At 41.2% G+C, this 24,437-nt stretch overlaps 2 protein-coding genes across 2 annotated transcripts; one reads left to right on the top strand and one right to left on the bottom strand.

Moving 5' to 3' along the window:
- Positions 1–1,491: 1,491 nt before the first annotated feature.
- On the bottom strand, positions 1,492–20,357 carry CEP97 (centrosomal protein 97). The gene is made up of 11 exons (XM_064467661.1): positions 19,801–20,357; positions 14,482–14,624; positions 12,985–13,143; positions 12,491–12,592; positions 11,774–11,887; positions 10,647–10,813; positions 9,379–9,543; positions 7,532–7,665; positions 6,282–7,014; positions 5,132–5,207; positions 1,492–4,545 (listed from the first exon to the last, which is right to left on the bottom strand). The coding sequence occupies exons 1-11, from the start codon at positions 20,261–20,263 to the stop codon at positions 3,829–3,831; spliced, it is 2,973 nt and encodes a 990-aa protein (XP_064323731.1). The 5' UTR covers positions 20,264–20,357; the 3' UTR covers positions 1,492–3,828.
- Positions 20,110–24,364, top strand: RPL24 (ribosomal protein L24). Its single transcript, XM_064467739.1, has 6 exons — positions 20,110–20,217; positions 20,357–20,432; positions 21,906–22,016; positions 23,036–23,172; positions 23,598–23,661; positions 24,234–24,364. Exons 1-6 carry the CDS (start codon positions 20,213–20,215, stop codon positions 24,312–24,314), a joined length of 474 nt encoding a protein of 157 aa, XP_064323809.1. The 5' UTR covers positions 20,110–20,212; the 3' UTR covers positions 24,315–24,364.
- Positions 24,365–24,437: the final 73 nt, after the last annotated feature.

Below are 24,437 nucleotides of genomic sequence, written 5' to 3'. Positions count from 1 at the left end.
CATTGCCTTATGTTTTTCTTGAGTAAAGAAGTTAACCAACAGAGAGGAATCAACACAATCCAAACACCTTAAAAAAACCCTTAAAATATAAAATGTGAACAGGCCTGCTTTCATGATATTTTCCTACCTTTCCAAATATCATCTGGAACGGTGTCTATCAAATATTATATACAGTAGGAAAAAATGCATTCTTGATTACAGGAAAGACTGAAATTTGTAAACTATAAAAATAATTGGGAAAAAAATGAACTAGCAGTCATAATAGAGTTGGTGTTACCATCACAGATTGAACCTGAAAACACAGATAAATGTATTTCCACCTTCCCCCTTGTCCCTACCCTCAGAAAAGCAGGCAAGAGAGTAATTTCTGCCATAGGCTAGCTGAAAGAGGTTTGTATGTGCCAAACACCTCATTTGGAGCAAAACTGCTTGCGTGGCACAGTTTAAATTGTTAGTCTGAGCTATATTTAGCTGATTTTTCTGAAGCAAATTAAAGATGTGCTTAAACTGTACTCACGGCACAGCTGACAACATTGCCTGACAAATAACTATTAGTAGCCTCTTCCATCAGCACTGGAGGATCAACCCAGGACAAAGTAAAACAGACAAGCTTTCCTTCTACACAGCACATTCTTCTGTTGAATATGGAGCCTTGCAAAAGGAAAATGCTGAAAGACACACAATATTAATTCAGGAAAATTTCAGACATGGATTTTCATATATTAGGCCTTCTGATTCCATTATAAATGTCCATCACATCTCCAAAGGGAGCTGTGCATCCCTATCCAGGTAAAAGAATATTACATACCTAGATTAAGAAAAAAACTTACACAGATGAAAAAGATTAAAAGTTAAGCCATATACTATGATATATCATGATTCTTTGAGAGTTCAAAATGGACTGAAATAAGCCATTTTTAAGCATACATCTAGTTTGATTCCTTATTTTTCCACTGCATCCTTCATTATGTCTTTCCCTGTATGTATTATAATGGTCAGGATGAAAATATTTTGTGTATATACAGACTAATTACATTTAATCCTGTAAAAATTAATCCAGAACTTCATTGTTCTCTGTATATGTAGGCAATTAATCTTCTACACATGCAAGATACTTTTCAGAACATCAGAAAAAAAACTTTCATATTTCACAGCTTCCCCAAAAGAGTAAGATAAAGCTGGTTATATGTTGGTACACACTTTGCAGTACCTTCATAAAATCAATTTTGGATATACAGGTGACAAGTTTAAAAAAGCCAACAATTGACCTAGTTAAAATAAGCCTTCTTGTGTTTGTGTTTTCAAACCCTAATAACAGAGAACATGTCAAGAAACACCTAGGGCTTCCATGAAAAAGTTTCGCCAAGTTTTCCCCCTTTGATACCTCCAAAATTAAAGTGGTTTCTCCTCTTTTCTGCAGCAAAAGCTACAATACAAACAGCAAAATATATATGGTCCCTCAGTGTCTTCAGTAAGTGAAACATTTTTATCCAGACAGTGGTCTGTTTTCTCCTGGGTCTTACATATGCTAACGCAGCACTCTGCCACAAAAGAGAACTTATTGTTTTATTACACCTAACCACTGCCTCCAGAGTGTAAGGTCCAATAATTTTGGGGTTTTGAGAGAGAAATTATTTCTGTCTGTGAAACAAAGTCTCTTTAAAGGTTTACACAACATTTTTTTTTTAATAACAGATTGACAGTCAAAGAGCCAAATCCTATGAACTGGAAATCTCCAAGCATGGCAGATTTAAACGCAAGTTGAGAACCTTCAGGGGACAAAGGTGTGATCATGTATCCTACACACTTCTTTGCACAGTTAATTAGGTGTTGTGATACATTAATGCACCTGTACCACTTTCAACACCCAAGCACACTCATGCTGTAAAATCTAAATGTTATGCTACAAACATGCTGTAACTAGACCGAGTTAGAAAGCTAGCACATTAAGAATCTACCACCTCAGTTCCTGGTTTTTTTTCTGTTTTGTTTTTTAAATGCTCTCAGGTATGCAAGGCACAGTCAAAGTCAAGTCACAGATCTTGACCTCGTGACTGTAGTGATAGCTCTTTTGAGAAGTTAGTGACCTAGAACTTTTGGTTGGTTGGGGTTTTTTTTTGGGGGGGTTGGGGGAAGGGTGGAATATGATGGCTACTCTATACACAGAGGCAAGAGTTATTCTTCCAGGGTGAATTTCACCACTGGGCAGGTGGGTGGTTACAAGTCCAATACAACATTTATGTTCTAAATAAAGACTATTTTGAGGCCTCAAGCAGATAGAAGCCTTATTCCAAGCTCCTGAGTAGTGGTAAATTTCAGCTCAGAACCTAAAGTAGACAAAAAATCAAAGCTTTTAGAAAGACTAAATTATTTTACATGGCAATGTGGTCGTAAGAGTCACTTTAAAACAGCACTAGCTGATTTTAATGACACCATAGCACCAGAAGTTAACCTGTGGATTCAGAGAATTACAATATGAATGTGTCTTTATATCTGAGACGTTAATATTAGCAAACTATTGAAACACTGGCCTTCCAGTGCACACTGCAAAACACAGCATTAGCAAACTTAACTGACAGAAGTCACAACATCAGCTTTACTTTTACTAATCACATGGCAAAACAGATTTCCCTTGCCACTTTTGCGGTATACTAAGATACCTGATCTTTTTCCATTAAAAAACACAACATAGCAATGGCTACGCAAAATACAAACCCTATTGCTTCTCCAGTGTTTTAGTGGAAAGCATAGCCTAAGTAATTTAGCATACTTGCCAACAGGGACGAAATACATCTTTTTATCCACATCTAATTAGAATGCCAAATACTGGACATACAGAGAAAAAATAAAACACCAAACAAACAAAAAACCCAGTAGAGATATCAAGAAATAGTTTTAAGTCATGACATTTGCTTTTAATATTCCTACCTGTAGATAGAAGCAGTGTGATCCATCAAACACACTAACACCTTGAAAGCCATGCAGATCCAAATACCAAAATGACATTAGCATCATTGTGAAGGCAAACCACGTGTCACCAAGTCTGCTGGTGTAACCCAGCAGTGCTGTCTTGGAAACTGTATTCCCAAATCACGTGCCCTTTTGAAATTGTTATTTAGTAAAGGCTGCTACTGGTTCCACTTTGAGTCTTACCTGAGAAAGCAGAGAAACTCAACCCCAGGGCAAACAAAGGTCAAAGTTAGTTTGAAGATCCCTAAGGTCTGACTCCTGTAAGTCCTTGTTTCAGTGCGTATGTAAATGACCTAATTCCAAGCCAGCAGCTTCATGTAAATGACAAAAAGAAGTCACTGACTTGGACACTGGTTTCATGGCATGCATCTTTGAAATGCTGACCAAACTACTACTCTTAAAGTCAAAAGAAGTCTGAAAGGCAACTGCTTTCAGCTTCCTCATCAGGCTCTATCCATACATGCACACGCTGCCTTTGACTCAATTTCCTCCTCTTTTGCAAAGTAAGAACTCAGTCCTGCTTTTTAGAAAAAGATTCAAAACGTAACGCGTTCACCAAAGTGAATTTACAGCAAACACCCTACCGCCCCCAACACCCCCAATCTTCAGAATTAATTTAATGGAAGCCAGTTATTAGGATATCAGTTTTATGTTTGAAAATAAAGTGCATAATGACTGTCACTGAGAACTTTGCTCATTTCAGGTTAGCATAGTTAGTGTCGGTCCTCAGCAACATCATTGGTAACATGAGACAAACTCTGAAACAGCACACATGAAAAATAAGTTTTGTATAAATGGGAAGGAGAAAGAGAACTGCAAGTGAAATAGAATCCCTGGTCCCTTGTGGAACTGAGCCTACTATACAGCTATCCCAACATGCAGCATCTGAAATGAAGAATCACAGTCTGTTTGCTTCCCTTCTACTATTCCTGAATTCAGTTTGCAGCTTTCTGGTGTCTGACTGATTTCACCTTGGGCAGGGGAAGATGTATCTTGAGGGAGACCTAGAGAGACAGTGTCAGACAAAGAATCTTGGCTTTCTGCTGAAACAGTGATTTGTGGCCAGCTACCCTCTGCTTCCTCATTGCAATTTGTCCCTTCATCAGCCTCTTCCAGCTGCTGAACAGATTTCAGATACTCTTGTATTAGCCTGTTGTCCTGCTCATTACTAGAGCTCTCTTTACTTTGCCTACATTCTCCATGGTCATCCTCCGCATCTGAAGAATATGCTGAAACAGAATTGCCACATTGTTTTACAGTTTCCACTGAAAGAGAGCTCTCGGTTCCTTCCATTAAACTCTTTTCAGAGCTACACAGGTCACCAGCATGAGCATGATCCCCCATGGAAGAATGAAAACCAGAATCTGGGAACTGCAACAAAGACTTTTCCTGAAGAGCATCACTAGCTGGAACTAACCAAGCAGAATCATGATCTGGTGGGGCTTCTTGCTCAAGTCTGGATGATGGAATAGATGGTTCAGGTGGACAGAAAGTACTGGCTGAAGGGATCACAGGTTGCCAAGTGGCACCTAAATTTTGTGTCACTGACAGCTGCCATTGTTGAAGGGATTTGACCTGTAAAGTACAGAGATAATTTCATTATGAAATGCAATGTTCTTTCCACTGTTAAATAATGGCTTTTAAACCTGGATGCCCAGCACAGACAGAGCACAAAAGCCTCCAAGTTCAAGTACCTGAAGAAAAAGGAATCTGCTCTTAAAAACAGAAAGGGTGGTAAAATAACCCATGCTTAAGAAAACAATCGGTCTTATTTTTGGAAGAATAGCTTATTAGAAGATGTATTAGTAACTTTTATGCTTTAGAAGTTAGTTGCTCAGAAGCAACATAGTTTGACACCATTTCATTTGCCCTAGGCATCTTCATTCTTCACACTTCTACATTTATTTAGCTTCCCTTGCATTTTGTCCTCCTCCTCACACCAGGCTACAATTTAGCCTTTTGCAACAAAACCAGTGTTACTGCACTAATACTTCTGGATATTATTTTATCCCAGAACAACACAGCAATTAAATTATCAGCCACCCATGTCATCATTGGAAAAAATGAACCACACTGACTATCTCTTCAGGTTCTACAGTATGAAATAATGCCTTTCAAGTTCACATCTAAGCAGAAAAAGAAGATAACTAAAACTATTTACCTGGTTCCAAAGAAATCTGACAGCTTCCTCCTGTACAAGCCTCTGAATCTTATCTTCCTCTCTTTCTTTTCTTAGTCTGCAAGAACACACATCCAAATTTGTGCAGCTTAAGTAAGCAACATTTGGGTAACCAGATCAACAAGAACACATAAAAATGGCTACTTATAAAGCAGCACTCTTGAAAGATACAACAGAGCCTAACATTAAGACATTACTGCAGTCTGGCTTGCCATCAATATCCAGCTGCTGACTTTAAGTTTCTTTTCCAGTTACATTAGGATTCTGCTTCCTTTTGCTGCAGAACATTTATTGACTTGCTAATACTTTAAGTGCCTTTTTGTAATCTCAACCCAAGCTCTTCATTTTAAGTAGATTTGCTTCTTTTTCCTGCACAAAAAGAAAATCCCAAAATAGTGCTGCTTCATTTGAAATTATGCACTCCCCAACTGATATCACTTGGATGCAGGCATGACATGGAAGCATTGGGAGTTTCTAGAGGTTCACTGAGGGCTCAACTTGAGTCACAGAACTTTTGTCACGTGTGATAGCAAAGAAAGTGAGCCTGTCAGACCACCGGTTCCTAGGCTGAAAAAAATATTAACTAAATCTGCAATTTGTATCTTACAAATTGAGGAACTTTGATAGGGATCCCCTCCAAACGTGGATTCATAGGATCAAAAAAAAAAACTAGAACCAAGCACAGAACTGCATTTTAAAAATGTATCATGCAAGGCAGAGAGAGAATTATTCTTTTCACCAGGAACAGAAGAATGACTCTCAACATGTACACTTCATTTACAGACTCTCTAATTGCTAGGAGACAAGTAAAAAAACCCAAAAAGCAAAATCACATAGGAATTTCTATCTTGGTTACGCAGTGCAACATGCAAGTCCTGCTAATAGAGGAACAGAAAAATTTATTTTAACCCAACCCACTCACAGAAGGCACTCTGAGAATATGAACAGCTATGCGCATAACTGCTTATCTTACAGGAAGCGATCGTCTACTGTAATCACAGGTTTATATTACCAATGCTAGGTTCTACTGTGAGTAGTTAGATCAAGACCCGTTTACACCTGTTCTGAAATATCCTGGAACAATGATTATATTCACTCCAATTCGAAAATACACAACATGACCTCAACTTACTTTTCTATTTCATCAGTTAAGCAAATGATATGCTCCTGCATTCTGTTCAGTCGAATTTCATACCGCACTTCCTTGGCTCGGGGATGATAGTTCCTTGTGTAAAATCCTCTCCAGCAGGCTTGAAGCTTGGTAGCTGCTTTAGTCATTCTTTGCAGTTCAGCTGTGCCTTGATCGACAACAGCTAATGAATCAGAACTTTCTCCTGCCATCTCATCAGGACAGAGAGTTGTAACTCCCGATTCAGCGCCTACTGAGGTGCTGGTTTCAGAGGATGCTGAACAGTTGCTAGTATTAGTAGTCAGGCTAGCTGTTACTGGGTCAGAAGGCAGCAACGGCATATTCTCTTTGATATTCTCTTGAGTTTCCACACTTCCTCCTGCTCTGTTCAAGTGCTCTCTTGTAGCACATGAAGCTTCTTGCTTGTTAGCCGTTTCTCCTCTATTAACATCTTTCACACATTCAATCCCTGTATTGTTACCATCTTCCAGGCCCAAATTCATTCCATGTAGTTTCAGGTCCAAAGTAGGAGACACTGGAGACAATCCTGAAGCAACTGGCATGAAAGTAGACTCTGAGGATAAAAGGCTGCTATTTAGTTTGTCTTCATCTGTCTGTATATCTTCAAGATATAGCTCCTTGCAAAAACTTCTTTCAAGAAAAGTGTTCTTTACTGCATAGGAATGATCATCATTTGCACTTGGTCCAACCCAAGAATTCTTCTGGATGATAGGTTCTAGACAGGCAGAAAGCCGTATTCAAAAGTGTGACAGTATTTCAACAACATATCTTCTTTTAATTCATAAGTATTCACAATTTGGTTTAGATAGCTAGAACCTGGGTGTGTAAGAAGATCTAAAATGCTAGTAAAGATAAGCATTATTTCTATATAACAATAATGACAATAACTACTTATCTCAGAAACATCCATAAACTTCGCAAATACTGGGTATGGTAAATTGCACAAACTGCCGCCCCCTGGAGAAGTTACACTTTTATCAGATGGAACACTCAAAGTAATAACTCTTCAGTTTACTGAATTGTGTTTTTCGCCTAACAATCTTAGTAGCATTTCAAACATGAATAAGCATGGAATGTACTTTTAGAAAACGAAGTATAACTTCAGTTGAAAATCTCCAAAAATCAATCAAATAAAATAACAGGGCCTTGTTCTGAAATTCTCTCCACAAAGTTATCTATGTTCAAAAAAAAATGTCAACAGGTTAGATCACAGGTGCAGATTAGCTTCTTACCACTTTCAAGAACACTCTGGGGTGGCTGGGCTGGACTGCTGTGTTCATAAGTAACTGGCAGTGTTTTGTTGGGAGTAGAGGATGTAGGTGGCCCTTCATTTTGGTTTTGATGCATCAACTGCCTCTGGTGGAGCCTAAGGACAGAGTTTCAACAGATTTTATATTTCTTTTGAACCTTTTTGGTAAGGAAGACATCTAGAAGAAACTATAAACTACTTTAAAGGAAACAAGTGATCAAATCATTCTAAAACAAGAGGCTAGTTAAGCAGACCCTACACCTACAAGACACTACTAACACGACTACTCACAAAGCAGGGGATTGCAGACTGCTCCTGTTCCCCTCCCTCCTGCCCCTTTTTCTTTATGTATTAAAAAGAAAAAGAAAGAAAGAAAAAATCCCACGTGCAATTCTTACTATAGACTGAAAACCATGAAGTATTTCTAAACAAAGGGAAAGAAGGTATGCAAATATTTTAAGTGTCTACTGCAAGATATGTTATGCTTGTGTGCATAGAGGAGACTGAAGAAAGGAAGAGTGTCTTCTACATCAGAAAATGAATGAATCAAGGAAAGGGTATCCCTGTTATGAAAGGAACAAAATCCTAACACAAATCAGCAAACCTTGCCAGAAACATAAAATCATCCTTTACAGACTGAGAAAAGAGGTCATTTCAGCCCAGCTAAATTCAAAGATCATGAGGTAGAGGTCAGAAAAGCCAAACTGCCTTAAAAATCATACATGTGTGTGCATATACAGGTAGAGATTTTGGGGGTTTGTTTTTTTGGAGAGGGTTTTTTTTTATTTTTAGAGTTATATTTTGCAAGTCAACTTCCTGAATTTTCCTCAGAAAAATCATGTGAATGTCAGAGCAGTTAGCTGGAAATTCCAAAGTCAATATGCTTCTACTGTACCTTCTCTGAAACGGCCCCGACATAATCTGCTCCTGAAGATCAGTCTACAGGGACAAAGTTTGCAGTAGCTCCTTCCAGATGCTCCCAAGTTTCCAGCCTTTTGATGAGATGCTGCCTTTCTGCTTACCACAACACTTTTATTGCCCAAATTTCTACCCACACTATGCCACTTACGTGGCCTGCTCCTCTGAGCTGAGTCTTCTGCAAAAGGAGTTTGTCAGTAGGTCCTGGGGAATAGGGATACCTGTATTGTTATGTTTTTTGGCTTTTATTCCCAATTAGTTCACCTTTTCATAGGAGGAAGGTGCACCACAGTAACTCTCCTGATCTACTTGCATAGACCTTAGCAAAATGGCTACTGCTGGCAGAACCAGCTGGCTTTATAGATGCCTCTGCTGACAGACCCCAGGTGCCAGATACAGAGATCGTCAAGAGCATCACTGGGAACAGTGCCCGGCAAAGGACACCCTTAACTTTAGAACCAAGAAAGAACATGTTAACAACAACAAAGTGGCTAATAAACCAGCGTACCACAATAGTCTTAATTTACAAAACAAAAAGTTAAAAAACCAAAGTTAATCTAAGCTCCTTTTTGAGGTTTTCCTCACTTTCTCTGCAGCAAAAAAATCTCAGTAAGTAGCTTGTTTATTTTAATCATAGTCCTAACACAAATTGCCTTCAATGTCCTACAGAGCACAGATTGAAAAATATAGAGATTTTGCCCCTCTATGACCCAGCAAGCAGGAAAACACTCCTGCTGCTGCTTTGCCTCTCATTCCCCTCTAGGATACATCCTGTATCTCCATTATTCTTCCCATCTCCAGCCCTCACTGCTGTTTTGAAATACTTAGAAGGAAATATTATTAAACCTAACACATAATAAGATATACTGTTATGTTCTCAATTACATTCCTTAACAATAGAGAAGTTCTCACCTTTGCTTACTTAGTATTTTTTCCAGTTTGGCATCCTCTTCAGTCTGGAGTCCATATGTAGATATAAGAGGACAAACAGTAGCCAAGTACTGCACTAACTGAACATGCTGTCCAGGTCGGTATAATCTTCCTTTACCTTGACTGTAGAGCCATTCTGCTTTCAAACTGTTGGGAAAGGGGAAAATGGCTACCACTAATGCATGGTATAGAACCCCTAACTCCGCTTTGATTACTGTTCTTCTAGTTGGTACCTAAGAGGTAATCTACAAATCTAACAAGAACTTGGAACATGAGCAGTGCCCAAGGAACTGGGATTTTAATTATTAGAATAATGAATAAATTATTCCCTCACATAAACATGGATGAAACAAAAAAAGATCTGACAAACACTCTGCAGTCTCTGCTTTATCTGTGTGTAGTCTTTGAGCACTGAAAACACATTTGTGTGAATCAATTTGTCAAAGCTTTCACAGAAACTCACACAAACATGCCAAATAGCCACAGAGAGCAAATCTTGCTGAGAGCGTTCAACAATTAATATCTGTTTCTAATTTAAATGCTCTTCAGTATGAGAACATTTAATATAATATATTCTTATAATACCATTAATACAGAAAACTCCTTTAGCTGTGAAAAAAAATTCTAGAACTCTTACAGGCAGGTTTTTGATAACCTCATAATATGCTATGGTGAAACAGAAACAAGAGTTGTTTGCCTTTGACCAGAAAGGCAGCTTTTTATTTTATTAACTGGGAAATGAGACAGTAATGTCCTGGACTGTGTTAATGTATTGGACTAGAACGCATTTATACTGGATAACATTTATACGCGTGGACTGTTCTGATGTCAAGAACTTTAAGACATCTCTACCGTCATACAGATATCATACTGACATAATGACCACGGTGATACAGTAACGTGACATGAGCAAAGTGGTATTTAGCTAACTGATACAAAGAAATGCCAAATCTAGAAATCACATGAAAATCAGACCCTTTATAAAAGAGCACATTTGAGCTTCCCCCAAGGTAATAGCTTTAACATCTTTTGATTGCCCCATTCTGCAAATTCAAAGACCTTATACTTGGAAGGGATAACAGACCACTGATAAACTGCTAGCACAGTTTTGCTCTGTAAAAGTGCTACTGTGAGTTGAGTAACAAAAGCAACCTTAACTTTATATTTCTACTTAAATAAACTTGTGATTTCACACAATAATTCCAGTTTAACAGATGAAAAATTTCAGAGATTTAACAATATGATGTCACCTTTCCTTCTGAGAAATCACATATCCGTCAAGAACTTTAAGGTTCAGACACCAGCTGACAATATATGGCCTGTAGTCAAAGCCAGGGATAGAAGGCGTGGCCATCACACAAGGATTATTCATAATTGACAGCTGTTCCAATTGACGAAGAGAGGCCAGGAAAGAAACCTTGAGAAAACAAGATATATTAATTAACTGAAGAGAACCATTAAATGCTTACAGAATGTACCACGTTTCTCTAGTTACAGCTAGAGATCTCACAAAAAACGTCACAGTTACAGATAAAATTAAAATCACATTTGCTTTTTGAATATAACGTCTTCAAAGGACCTTCTATCAACTATTACCACTTTCCCATTAATTCTCCTGTAGGTACTATAGCCCTTGAGAAGTATTAGCTTCTCTTAAAATCTGGGAATGGGGCTTTATGTATAGAAAGGTACAGTATTTCTACGATTCCAGTTCACCATAACAGGTGTTGAGATTTTGACAAAAAACAGATGGGGGAAAAAAAACAACCTAGCAAGCCAAAAAGCTGAGAAACTCTGAAGAGAAATGTATTACCAAAACAAGATTTTTCTTCCAACATGGAAGTCCAACTGAAAGTAGTTTCGGCTGCTACTTATATTAAAAAAAAAAAAAAAAAAAAGAAAAAACAAAACATAACAAACAAACCAAGCCCAAACCCAAGCCAATAAGGACAAATATCACAGGCAGAATCTTTGTTTCTCTTACATGATGTTTGCAAAATAGGTGAAACACAGGGGCCCAAAAACATTCAATTGCAACAAGCGCAATTCAAACCTCTGTTCTAAACACTGCAGCTACAGAAGCTCTCTACAACAGTCTTGAAAAGCTCTCTAGTAATTTAGTCCTCAAAGTATACTTCTGACATCCCTGAATAAATATAAAAACAAAACAAGAAGGCAAAGTTTCTTCTAAGGACAAATTTTAAGGAGTATCACCTAGCTTGTGCAGCACGTGAATAGTATAGTTATTACATATAAACTATTAAAAGTAATTTCTGTCAACATGGGTCATGTCAAAGTAGGGAGCCCATTTCATTCTTATCCAACTATCTCCTTTCAGTCTACCCAAAGACAAGGTCATAGATCTTCTATATCTTACCTCATTTAAGTCTCTGATCTCATTTTCTGCCAAAGAAAGAACAGTCAAATTCTGAGGTAGGCAAACAGGGGCAGTGCGAAGCAAAGTTATAATATTTCCATGTAGCAACAGAGTCTATAAAATAAAAATATGGTGATGAAAGGTATGTTTACTCAAAACCCTCATATTTTTTGTTCAGGCAATACCTGCACAATACACACAAAAGAGCTATAATTAAGGCTTCCTGGTATCATCAAAATTATTTTTGTTTATTCCAAGGGAAAACTAATTTTTATATTTTAGAGAAAAATCTTCTCATTTGAAAATGCAGAACTGAAGTACAGTCACATTTACAAAAAAAAAAGTATGTGGAAACATTTTTTCTCTACAGTGTTTGGAAACATTTTTTTTCTCTACAGTGTTCATGCTGAGAGAGTTAATGCTGTTTTGTCTTGATTCATGACATGGGACAAGAGAACTGAGAGCTACAAACAAGGTCTCACCACGTCATCTTTACCAAAATCATTACAGTGATTATAGAAAAAAACACTGCCTCTGTTCCTGCAACTTGAAAACATGGAAAAGAACTCTTACATGCTTCTCTCTAGAAATTATAGTGATCAATTAAAATGCTTTAAGAGCTAGTGTTTGAAAAATGAATGCTTTAAAAGGCAGCAATTTTCAAAGCAACTTTCTTTATGCAAAGAATGTAACAAAACCAGAGAAAATAGCATCTACCTTCAGCGATGTAAGCTTGGAGAGATCGTCTAATTGAGCTATGTTATTGTCTGACAAATCAAGATGCTGAAGAGATAGACAGGAATTGATTTGTTCAATGGCCTACAAAAATAAAGTAGTTAATTACTCACAGTAACTCTTTTTTAGTTATTAAATAAAACCAGGTATCAACAATTAATTATTTCAAAAGCTAGAAAACACAGGATAAGTAACCCAAAACAAAAACCATGTTTTCACGCAGTTTCATTTTAAAGATGATAATCCTTCTCCTATTTTGGGGACTATTTCCCAGTCTCATTACATTTCAGTATCAAAGCTTTTATTTTTTCCTAGACAATTCCTGTCTGGAAGTTACCCTCATAAACCAGTAGGCACACAACTTCAAGATTTGTTCCAATCAAAACCAGAAACATATTCAGATTTCTTTGCAGCATTTTTGAAATTTCTACAATGCCATGTTCTGGAAAAATGTACTGAAAGACTAAATACTTTACCTTAATATTATTTCCTGCTAAGTTCAGCCATTCCAGGTGCACCAAATCCTTCAGCCCTTCCACATACCCAATACTATTATGAGGCAAGTTAAGCACCCGGAGCTTAGTCAGTTTTGCTACACCCATCATTCGCACCAAACGATTGTTGGCTACAGAAAGCTGCAGATTGACACACAAATAAAAGAAACAGTTTTAACTATTAAATTGCACAGACAGGCTTTTATTTTTAAAAATCTAATTCAACAGGAACTATTTCAATCTATGTATTCTATTTTCAAGCAAATAACAGATATGAAAATGTTTAAGAGCCAGGAAATAAATTACTGATCAAAGAAAGCAGTCTTCACAAGTCACTCTGCAAACTTAAGATAAAACCTTCCTCCTAGCAATAGCTAAATAAAGGAGAATGAATAAGGAGCCATGTCATATGAAAACAAGATTTAAAAATCGGAATTGCCAAATCATTGTGCAAATTGTTGCACCACTCCTGGTGTAAAATCATACTTGCTGTCAACTTGGCAAAGGACAAAATATATTTCACACGATTCAAAAAAAAAGTCCTGTGCTAACAGGACTAATCACAAACGTTTTAAAGGATAAATCCTGATTAGATGTACACATCAATAGCACGACCACCAAGCTGGCAGACTGGTGAAGGTTAGTTGCTGAAACAAAACCCACCTCTCCTATCTCAATTTACCTTGTCTCTAGAAGCTAGTAGGTGACTTCAAGTCTATCTGGAGGCACTTTCAGTGATAATTAGCATGGACTTGTACAGCTTTTCCCCGGAGGGATTAATACTCTGATTTTTGCAAGCACCATGCACATGCTTAACATTGTTATCACTAATATGCTCATGAACTTAAATGGACTGTCGCTAGTATTAAAATTAAGGATAAGCACTAGCAACATCAGGGCCTACATGAATCAATATGTTTACAAGATTACACAGATCCCTCCCACTTCACATTTTTGTATGTGCTATTTCTATATTAACCCAATCCACATGGCTTTTTTTCTTCTTCTAAATTAAGGCTACCAATCCTCTTCCTTTGTGAAGAGTTATGAAACTCAAATGGAGAGAAAACTTCTGCATGTATGTCTACACATCTACAATTACACAGAGAAAAGATAAAACAAAGTTATTTTTAAGGTTACAAAACTCAGGGATTCAAAAGCTAGCAAGTATCAAAATTTGAGTTAGTGACTTTTCTAGGCATTCTTATGATGTCCCCCTCGTACGCCCCCCCGCCCTTAGGCTTTATTTACTTCATTTTTAGTTACCTAGGCAACTAGCAAAACAGACTCCCCCACTACCAACGGTAGAGCTACACTGAAAACACAGTTTTCTATTTTAGTTAGCCATCATTTATTTTCCCGTGAAGACAGTAACTGCTAAGTTACTTCAATTACATAAAATACTCATGCATTAAGGTCATACTATTTGGCATCACAGTACCATTATTTCATAGCAAATCCAAGTCAAGTAACACTGACCTGCATCAGATTCCTGCACTTCTCCAAGTGTTCCAGTTTAATTATCTGGTTTTTGTCCAGAATCAGAGTGTGAGTATCAGCATCGCAAGGTATGGTTGGACCCAGTTTTTGCAATCCTTGACCTGACCAGTTGACTGCCAAGCCTGAGATGGGAGAAGAAAAAAACAAGAGGAAAAAAATAAAAAAGCAAGTCCCAAAGTCAACACTTATATATGAGAATGTGTACTGCAAAAGCAAAACAAGATAAACAGATTTGTTTTACAATGCATGCGGCTAGTTTGCAAATACAAATGAACTTTCATTTCCACGTAAAAATGAAGCAAATTACTTCATACCAAATGCATTAGAATAACTGATCCAATACTGGAAGACATGAATTCCAGGCCCCATCCCAATACAGAATTCTGGTGCAATTCTGGGAAAGTCAGTAACAGATCCTCTGAAGTGGGAAGCAGAACAAAATTTCAGTAGGTAAATGTAAAGGTGTGATCCTCAAACCTCCAAATTCCAAAATCCCCATAATTTTTAAATTTTTCCAAAGATTTCAAGTTTTGAGCAGCTTGACAACTACCTATGTGTAGGCACTATCTAAATTCCTGCTTATAGGCAAACCCAGAATATGCCTAGCACACCTCTGTAGGATCACACTCCACACACAACAGCACCCATATCTGTCACTAAAAAAAATTGTATAAAGGGGTAAAAGGGTAAGCAGCATGTACCATTTCATCAATCAGAATGTGGGAAACTTGATGAGGATGCAAACCTACAAACTTCACTTCCTGGAGAGTTCCATCAAACACCTTGCTAAAATATTTGAAGATTAGGGTACTTAACTCAGAAATGTGAAATGCCCATGTGACAGTCTTCAGCCTGAGGAAGAGAAACAGCCTTATCATAAACAAGTCTTCTAAAAGCTAGACCATTGAACAAAAGGCTACAGTTTTTTCTTTTTCCTCTCTCTCTGGAAAAATAATATTAGCCTACACCACTTTTTAAAAGGGCAATCTAGGTACAAACCCAGCATGGAGGTTTCAGTCTGTGAAATCAGAACTGACACCTCTCTGTTGTCAGAAGGTGAACGCTTAAGCTTCAGAAAAGAAACAAACTTAAGATTCAACCCTCCCTTTAAAATTTCATAGAATAGAATCAAAGAATGATTAAGGTTGGAACAGATCTCTAAGACCATCAAGTCCAACTGTCAACCCAACACCACCATGCCTCCTAAACCATGCCCTGAAGTGCCATGTCTACATGTTTTTTGAATGCCTCCTGGGATGGTGACTCCACCACCTCTCTGGGCAGCCTGTTGCAATGCCTGACCACTCTCAGTGAAGAGATTTTTCCTAATATCCAATCTACACCTCCCCTGATGCAGCTTAAGACCATTTCCTCTTGTGCTATTGCTTGTCACTTGGGAGAAGAGACCGACCCCTGCCTCACTACAACCTCCTTTCAGGTCCTTGTAGAGAGCAATAAGGTCTCCCCTCAGCCTCCTCTTCTCCAGGCTAAACAACCCCAGCTCCCTCAGCTGCTCCTCATAAGACTTGTTTTCCAGACCCTTCTCCAGCTTTGATGCTTTCGTCTGGACACACTCCAGCACCTCAGGGTCCTTCTTGTTAGTGAGGGGCCCAAAACTGAATGGCGTATTTGAAGCGCACCCTCACCAGTGCCAAGTATGGGGGCACAATCACTTCCCTACTCAAGCTGGCCACACTATTCCTGATAAAAGCCAGGATACTGTTGGCCTTCTTAGCCATCATATCATATATCATCATATTCCTATCACATACATTAAGATATGCAAACTGGCTGCTGCAAAACCTAATCTTAAGTATTTAACTTATTGGGTAGGCAATGTGTCTAATTCAGAGCAAAAGACTCCACTGCAGGACTTCACTGGCCAAATACTTCAGTGCATCTCGCCTTAAGATTTTGGTGCTTGTGTCCTCAAATTATATTGATATGCTAAACATTTCATATACCAGTAAAGCACCTAGTGAAATGTCAGAACAAAAACCCCATTCATATAGCCATAATACAGCACAGGTGACATATGGGCAGGAGCAAATTGTAAATAGGCTAGCATATCATTCATTTAACAGAACACACAATTAAAATGTATTATGCAAAAACTGCTACTATATAAAGTTAAGAGCTAAACATTTGCCATCTAGAAGGAACCTGACTCACTGGGTACCATGGTGACACCTGCTAGTAATAATTTATATAAATTAAGCCTCTGCTGTGTGATTTACATACACACACCATTCTAGTACTTGCTCATCTCTTACTATCTGCTCTGTAGATAAAGCTACCTTTTCTAGCAGCACATTCCAGAATATTGTTCTTAGCCTAACATGCATTATATACTAATATTCTTGCAGTTTGCAGGCTTTTAGGGTTCAGTTACACTAAGGATGGAGACAAACATTTTTAGTGTACCATTCTGTCGACTAGAGAATATGCTTTTCTAAGAAGCATCTCTGACGGCATTTATTACATTTCCATTGCCCCTCAATCTCCCTCAAGAGTACTGAGTGAGCTGGTAGAGGAGCTTGCCAAGCCACTCTCCGTCATTTATCAGCAGTCCAGGTTAACAGGGGAGGACCCAGATGACTGGAGGCTTGCCAATGTGACGTCCATCTACAAGAAGGGCCAGTCAGCCTGACCTTGGTACCTGGGAAGGTTACGGAGCAGTTCATCTTGAGTGAGCTCACCAAGCATGTGCAGGACAACCAAGGGGGTCAGGCCCAGCCAGCATGGCTTCATGAAAGGCAGGTCCTGCCTGACCAACCTGACCTCCTCCTATGACAGGGTGACCCGCCTAGTGGATGAGGGAAAGGCTGTGGATGTTGCCTACCTCGACTTTAGCAAAGCCTTCGACACTGTCTCCCACAGCATCCTCCTAGAGAAGCTGGTGGCTCATGGCTTGGACAGGTATACTCTTCGCTGGGTAAAAAACCAGCTGGATGGCCAAGCCCAGAGAGTTGTGGTGAATGGAGCTAAATCCAGTTGGCGGCCAGTCACAAGCGGGGTTCCCCAGGGCTCAGTTTTGGGGCCACTCTTGTTTAATATCTTTATCAATGATCTGGATGAGGGGATCAAGTGCACCCTCAGGAAGTTTGTAGACAACACCAAGCTGGGCAGAGGTGTTGATCTGCTCAAGGGTAGGAAGGCTCTACAGAGGGACCTGAACAGGCTGGATCAATGGGCTGAGGCCAACTGTATGCAGTTCAACAACACCAAGTGCCAGGTCCTGCACTTTGGTCGCAATATCCCCATGCAACGCTACAGGCTTGGGGAAGAGTGGCTGGAAAGCTGCCCAGCTGAAAAGGCCCTGAGGGTGTTGGCTGACAGCTGGCTGAATATGAGCCAGCGGTGTGCGCCCAGGCAGCCAAGAAGGCCAACAGCATCCTGGCTTGTATCAGGCATAGTGTGGACAGCAGGAACAGGGAAATGATCATGCCTCTGTATTCAGCACTGGTAAGGGTGTGCACAAGAGGAAATGGCCTCAAGCTGCATCAGGGGAGGTTTAGATTGGCTATTAGGAAAAATGTCTTTACTGCAAAAGTGATCAGGCACTGGGAACAGGCTGCGCACAGAGGTGGTGGAGCCACCGTCCCTGGAGGTGTTCAAAAACATGTAGACATGGCACTTCAGGACATGGTTTAGGAGGCATGGTAGTGTTGGGTTGGCAGTTGGACTTGATGATCTTCGTATCATTGAGGCTGGAAAAAAACTTTATGATTCAAATCCACAGCCACAAGAGCAGCTCTGAAGAGAAGCAATGCCAAGCCAGCAGTACCAGAAACAGCCACGCTCCTCTCTTTGCACGTTTATGAAGAAGGTACTACATGTTTTGCACTGAAGTAGCCACCTCTGTAACCTGTCATGGTTTTTAGTTGCTGACTGAGGCTGAACCACGATAAACCACTTGGTCACTTTAACTAAATAAAGAAATTTTGCATCTGCTCATTTATCCAAGTGCTTGTTAAAAAGATTTTCAACTGCCCATGCTGACCAAGGAGAAGGACTAGGATGCACGTATAGAATTACAAGAGCAATTCTTTTTTTCATGTGCGTGAGGTGTCCCATTCAAACTGGGGCACCCCAAATGTGGTTTTACATGTGGTTCTTATACCTTTATAGCATTCAGGTACATGATTTGACTAATCGCTACTTAACATACGCTACCATTTACAAAGCAACTATGTTTCTATGGTATCATTATCCACCTGATTCTCTATTGATCTAGACAACCCTACAGTTACTTATCTATGACACCAGATAATGGAAGGGTTTCACAGACATGCTAGAGGGGCTAGGATGTTGATGTTATCACCTCAGTTGTTCAAGGGTATCCTTTATCCTTCGTGGCCAGCTTTAAGATTCTGAGAATCAAAGGTGGTCCTTGTCTCAGGGACGGGGGCAGCTGTCCTTGTGATGAGCTTGCATCCTTTAGTTCACTTAAGCATGACTATTCAGTATACTATGTAAACTATATAAATATATTAAGAGAGGTAATAGTTTCACACTATAAAGACTAATTGGTATAACAGGGAATAAGATTTTCCTAACAGGCTCTCAGTACCCAGAAAAACGTTTCAGAACTGCTTATTACTCATTTAGCAGGTATGTACATCGATAGACAAAACAAGATTCCCACCTCAGAGGCTCACAGATTTTCTTTTGGCCTCTGCTCGCTCACCAAGTCCTTAACCCTCCAAAGCCAGACTTGCATTATTAAAACACAGAGTCCTTTCAGACACAGCTGCAGGAGACAAGGAGCTGCCCCCTCAGCGCAGGTGCTGCCCCCCAAGATGTATCTACCCTCAACAGAAGGGAGCAAGGGGCCTTATTTCAAGCCCTGGCCTGCCTCCCACACGGCGGGGGGCGCACCCCTCGAGGGGCCCGGGCCTCGGCAGCAGGGGCAGCCCCTCCCGGCGCCCCCGCCGCCACACCCGCTGCCGTGCCGACCCCCGCCCCTCAGGGCGGGAAACCACGCTGACCCCCACCTCCTCGCCCCCCACTTTCCCGGCCGCATGAGCCCCACTTGGGGACCTCAGATGCCAGCCGTCAGCGGAGTGGGGGGCGGAGAGGGGAACGGCCGAGCCCCCAAAAGGAGGAGGCGCCCCTCAGCTCCCACCGGTCAAGATCCCCGCACGCATCAGGGGCCACGGGGGCTTTCGGGACTCGTAGCCCGCCCCCGCACTACAGCTCCCGGGGTGCGCTGCGCGCCCTCGCCTCCCGCCGCGAGCCAAACAAACCCCCGGCGGTGCCCGCAAACCCGCTCGCTGACCCCGGCGCCCCTCTTACCCCCTCCGCCCGGCGAGGCGGCCTCCGTCTTCCCCGCAGCCCCCACGGCCGCCGCCATGCTTCCCGCTTTGCCAACGTCGCCAGGCAACCGGGCGCCGCACGTTCGATGAGCTGCCTCACTTCGCCGCGGAGGAGAAAGCCCGCTCTTTATTCCCGGTACGACGGAGGGTCCCGCGCGCGGGGCTGCCCGGCGAGACTTTAACCGAACCGGCGGGGCGCCCTGCCGGCACGAGCGCTGCCGCAGGGACCCCCCCACACGCCCGCCCGTCCCGTCAGGCGCCGCGCGCGGGGGGGGGGGGGGGCGGGGCCGGGCCGTCCCGGCGTGCCGCGCGCGGCGCACAGAACGCCGCTTACCCGTCATCCCCTCTTCCTCTTCGCCGCGGCCGCCGCCCGCTTCGTAGCCGCCGCCATCATGAAGTAAGATTCCCGGCGGTGGTTCCCCCGCCGCCCCATCCGGGGCCATCCGCGGCCATCCGCCGCGGGGAGGCCGCCGGAGGGCCGCCCTTTGCCTTCTCCGTTAACCCGCTCTCTCCTCTCGCTCTCCTCTCCCGCGCAGGGTCGAGCTGTGCAGTTTCAGCGGGTACAAGATCTACCCGGGTCACGGGCGCCGCTACGCCCGCACCGACGGCAAGGTGAGGCTGGGGAGGGCCGGGGCGAGCCCCTCGGGGAGGGGGCAACGGCGGTGCCGAGTGGCGGGGACCGGCGGGAGCGGGCCCTGCCGGAGGGGAGTGTGGCAGGCCTGAGGGAGAGGCCGGTGCGGTGCTGGGGGAAGCGGAGGCGACAGCTGTCGAGCCTGGTCTGTGGGAGAGCCGCGCTCGTGCTCTAGCTTGGGAGCTGGAGTCGGGTTTTAGGTTGTGATTCGGGCAGGGTGTATTAGAGCATGTCGTCTAAAGTACCAAAGTTCTGTAGAAAGTGCTATTAAGGCGTACTGTATCCAGTGCTGAGATTTGCTGACGCAAACATCTTGGACTTCCAAATAACTTGGATGCGGATCATTGGGATAAAAGAGGGAAGAGAGCCCTTTAAGGCTGTCCTATCTTGTACAGATAGGCCTGTTACAAATAAAAATATGCATTTGTCTATCAGGAAAGGCTGAGAGACTTGCGTTTGTTCAGCCTGGAAAAGACAAGACTGAGGGGGCATCTCATCAATACCTATAAATATCTGAAGGGCAGGTGTCAAGAGGATGGGACTGGCCTCTTTTCAGTAGTGACCAGAAACAGGACAAGGGGCAATGGGCACAAGTTGGAACACAAGAAGCACCACCTAAACATGAGAGAACTTCTTTCCTGTGTGGGTGCCAGAGCAGTGGCACAGGCTGCCCAGGGAGGCTGTGGAGTCTCCTTCCCTGGAGACATTCAAACCCCACCTGGATGTGTTCCTGTGCCCCCTGCTCTGGGTGTGCCTGCTCAAGCAGGGGGTTGGACAAGATGGTCTCTAGACATCCCTTCCAACCCCTGCCAGTCTGTGATTCATATCTACCAAAGGAAGGTTTGGGTTTTGGATAGCCAAATACAGTCCTGTTGCTGTACAGCCTCTCCTGGGAAACAATAGCTAAGTAAATAGATTTAATGCTTGGGTGCTTTCCTGGGAATTAGCTTATACTTTTAATTGACTTGTATAGCTAATAACAAATCTGCCTGCTAATTCTGCCTGTTATCTGGGTAAGGTTAGTGTAACTATGCAAGAAGGAACTGGTCACCCTGTGTTCCTTAGGCCACGTTTTGACTCGCTTACACATATGGGAAGTGCATAGTTACTTGGGTTCAGGCACTTGAAAAGTATGATGCTGGATATGGCTGTTCACACTGTGCCTGGAATACAGTGCAGTAGTAGATGCAAGTGGTAATCTGAGCTTTCCTCAGAAAAATGAAGCTGCTTTGGAATGCCTTGTAAGAGAACAGTTTGATCAACAGAACAAAATTCCAAACTTGAAATTTTTTAAAGTATCTTCTGAAGTTTTTAATTGTCAGAGATCCATAAAGAAATACAAAAGCATCACTGTTGAAAAACACTGATTCAAGGAATTACTTGATATGTTAACGTAAGCTCTGATAATGTCTTTCATAGAAACAAAGCTTACACAAAACATTTTACCTTCCCAGGTTTTTCAGTTCTTAAATGCAAAATGCGAGTCTGCATTCCTTTCCAAGAGAAACCCCCGTCAAATCAACTGGACTGTTCTGTACAGACGTAAACACAAGAAAGGACAGTCAGTAAGTATATACCAACTAGGCGCTCTAAAGTTTTCTACCAAAAGATGTGGTGGCTGGTCTATTAGAATAGAGGTAATTTTAGTGTCCTGGTGTGTAGCAGAAGCGTAAGCCATATATCTGGGATAAAGACTGGCCAATAATGGTGAAGTTGTGAGTGCATTGACGTGAGTTTGTATGCTGCTTTACATTTGAAAGGTAAGCAGTTCAGCACAAGCGTTGTATTTGTATCATATCACTTCTTTGAGGGACCACTCAGAACCACAGTAGGTTTTAACAATTGTATGAATGGCATATGTTTTAAAAAATTAGTTTTAGAGAAGGTGGGTAATGCTGTTTAATATGCAGACTTTCTAAAAGTTGGGACTTGTAAAATTCCTGAATGGTGATAGCTTGGAGAGCTGATTTGGGGGTTAAAGGGTGGGGAACTATCACATACCCTCTTTGAAAACCTTGTGCTGTAACTTAGTAGGAGGTCTTTCCTATGTAGTTGTAATTGCATGAAAAAGATAAATTAATAAGGCATGTAGCATGAGGTATCTTCAGTGCTCTTAAACTTGCACAGCAAAAGAGCATTTAGAAAGGCTGATGTGTGTGTTATAAGCCAATATTTTTACCGGTTTGTTTGAAGGAAGGTTGATGCTCAATGGCTTACACCACTGCCCAGCACTGTGAGCCCGCTTGAAACAAGTGGGAAGTGTCTTCCTTTCAGAAGACTCCATCAAAATGGATCTTATCCCTCCCCCCTTTTTTCCTGGGAGTTACAGAAACCTGAACTTCTGACGTTCTCTAACTATTTTAATACCTTGCAAAAGAGAATACACTGTTCTTTTTTTAGCTGTTCATCAGCTTTGGCAAATCAAGAAATCACTCATATCCAAAGCAAGGAGTAGAATTCTACTTATATATACAACTTTATAATACCTTCAGTGTTAATAGCAGCTTGGTTCTATAATTGTCTTTAGCCTTTTATTTAATGTGTTGTGATACTAATTGTCTGTCTTCTTCCTTTGCCACTTCAGGAAGAGATACAAAAGAAGCGCACGCGTCGTGCTGTTAAGTTTCAGAGGGCTATCACTGGTGCATCTTTAGCCGAGATCATGGCTAAGCGAAACCAGAAGCCTGAAGTACGAAAGGCGCAGAGGGAACAAGCTATTAGGTGAGAAATCGGAGATAAATGGAGCTATCCTAGGCTTTTCAAAGATTATTAATGCTTTTCATACAAGAGCTTAAACTCTAGATGAGCTCCATGTTTTAAAAGTATTTTGTGGGTTTGGAGTTGATGTGGGTTTTTATTTTGTTGTTTGTTTTTTTATCAGTATACTTGGAGGTAATACTGAGTAATCTCAGCAAGAGATGGTAGCAGCAGAGAAAGGTCTCTTCTTTTTCACAAAGGGACAATAATAGCTTTTGTCACACACAGTTCTGCTGTCTCTGTAGTAGTCTCCCTAGAGGAGGGAGTGAATGCAGAGGATAGCCCTGAAATAATGCATCCCTTAATCTCAGGGAGTTCTTACAGTGCTGGGACAAAGAAACAGTGAATGGCAGACATGGTTAACTGTTACTCTTTCTGTGAATTAACAGGGCTGCAAAAGAAGCCAAGAAGGCTAAGCAGGCAACCAAGAAAACAGCTGTTTCTGCTGCAAAGGTGAGGTGCACTAGGTGGACAGAAATAATGAAATGGAATCTACCGTGTTTTAACGCAACATTCTGTTGCAGTGCTTAATTGGAAATTCCCATTTGTGTCTGGAAGAAGCATTTGGTTACCTATTTTGATCTGGAAGCACCTTAACCAAACTTTTGTACTAAAGTTAAGCATACCTAAACAGCTGAATAGAATGAACCTTTTTACAGAAGAAAAGTATTATAGTAAAACAGCTTTCTGACCATGTGTCAGATCCTGGGTAGCTAAAAACTTGTCCAGATGCGACATCTTCACTGTCTAGAACTTAGTAAAAATACATTGATGAATGCTAGCATCTATTTTATTATTACTTATGAATTAATACTGTATGTTGGCACCATATGTGCTGTAGGCTCACAGTGGTATGTGAGTAACAATCTGTTAACATGATTCTAATCTGATAGATTGTAATTCTAATTAATTCTAATCTGATTTAAATTGCCAGATTTCTGTCAAGAATCTTAAATACACAGGGATGCTTTCACGACTGCAGATAAAATGCCTCCCTTTCCTCACGCTTTATTATTTCTCTACAGGCTCCTACAAAGGCAGCACCTAAGCAGAAGATTGTGAAACCAGTCAAGGTTTCTGCTCCCCGTGTTGGTGGAAAGCGCTAACTTGCCAAACTGTTAGTCGTGCTGAATAAATATCTGACTGACTGTCATAACTTGTGCCATGTTCTCTTCAACTGTGTGAAATATACTGAAGAGAATTAATCTATAAAATAACCACGTCTGCGT

This window comes from Phalacrocorax carbo, chromosome 1 (genome assembly GCF_963921805.1).
Source record: "Phalacrocorax carbo chromosome 1, bPhaCar2.1, whole genome shotgun sequence".
NCBI classification, from domain to species: Eukaryota; Metazoa; Chordata; class Aves; order Suliformes; family Phalacrocoracidae; genus Phalacrocorax; species Phalacrocorax carbo.
This window is presented reverse-complemented; position numbering and strand designations above follow the sequence as displayed.

What these genes read in the sequence shown, in the direction of transcription:
- RPL24 (XM_064467739.1), top strand. An exon ending in ACGCCCGCACCGACGGCAAG is followed by an intron (nt 20,433 to 21,905) that starts GTGAGGCTGGGG and finishes TTACCTTCCCAG; the next exon opens with GTTTTTCAGTTCTTAAATGC. An exon ending in CAGAGGGAACAAGCTATTAG is followed by an intron (nt 23,173 to 23,597) that starts GTGAGAAATCGG and finishes GTGAATTAACAG; the next exon opens with GGCTGCAAAAGAAGCCAAGA.
- CEP97 (XM_064467661.1), bottom strand. Translation starts at nt 20,263, where the DNA reads ATGGCCCCGGATGGGGCGGCGGGGGAACCACCGCCGGGAATCTTACTT. An exon ending in CCAAGCTTACATCGCTGAAG is followed by an intron (nt 11,888 to 12,490) that starts GTAGATGCTATT and finishes TTTATTTTATAG; the next exon opens with ACTCTGTTGCTACATGGAAA. An exon ending in AAAATACTAAGTAAGCAAAG is followed by an intron (nt 7,666 to 9,378) that starts GTGAGAACTTCT and finishes CTCTGTCCTTAG; the next exon opens with GCTCCACCAGAGGCAGTTGA.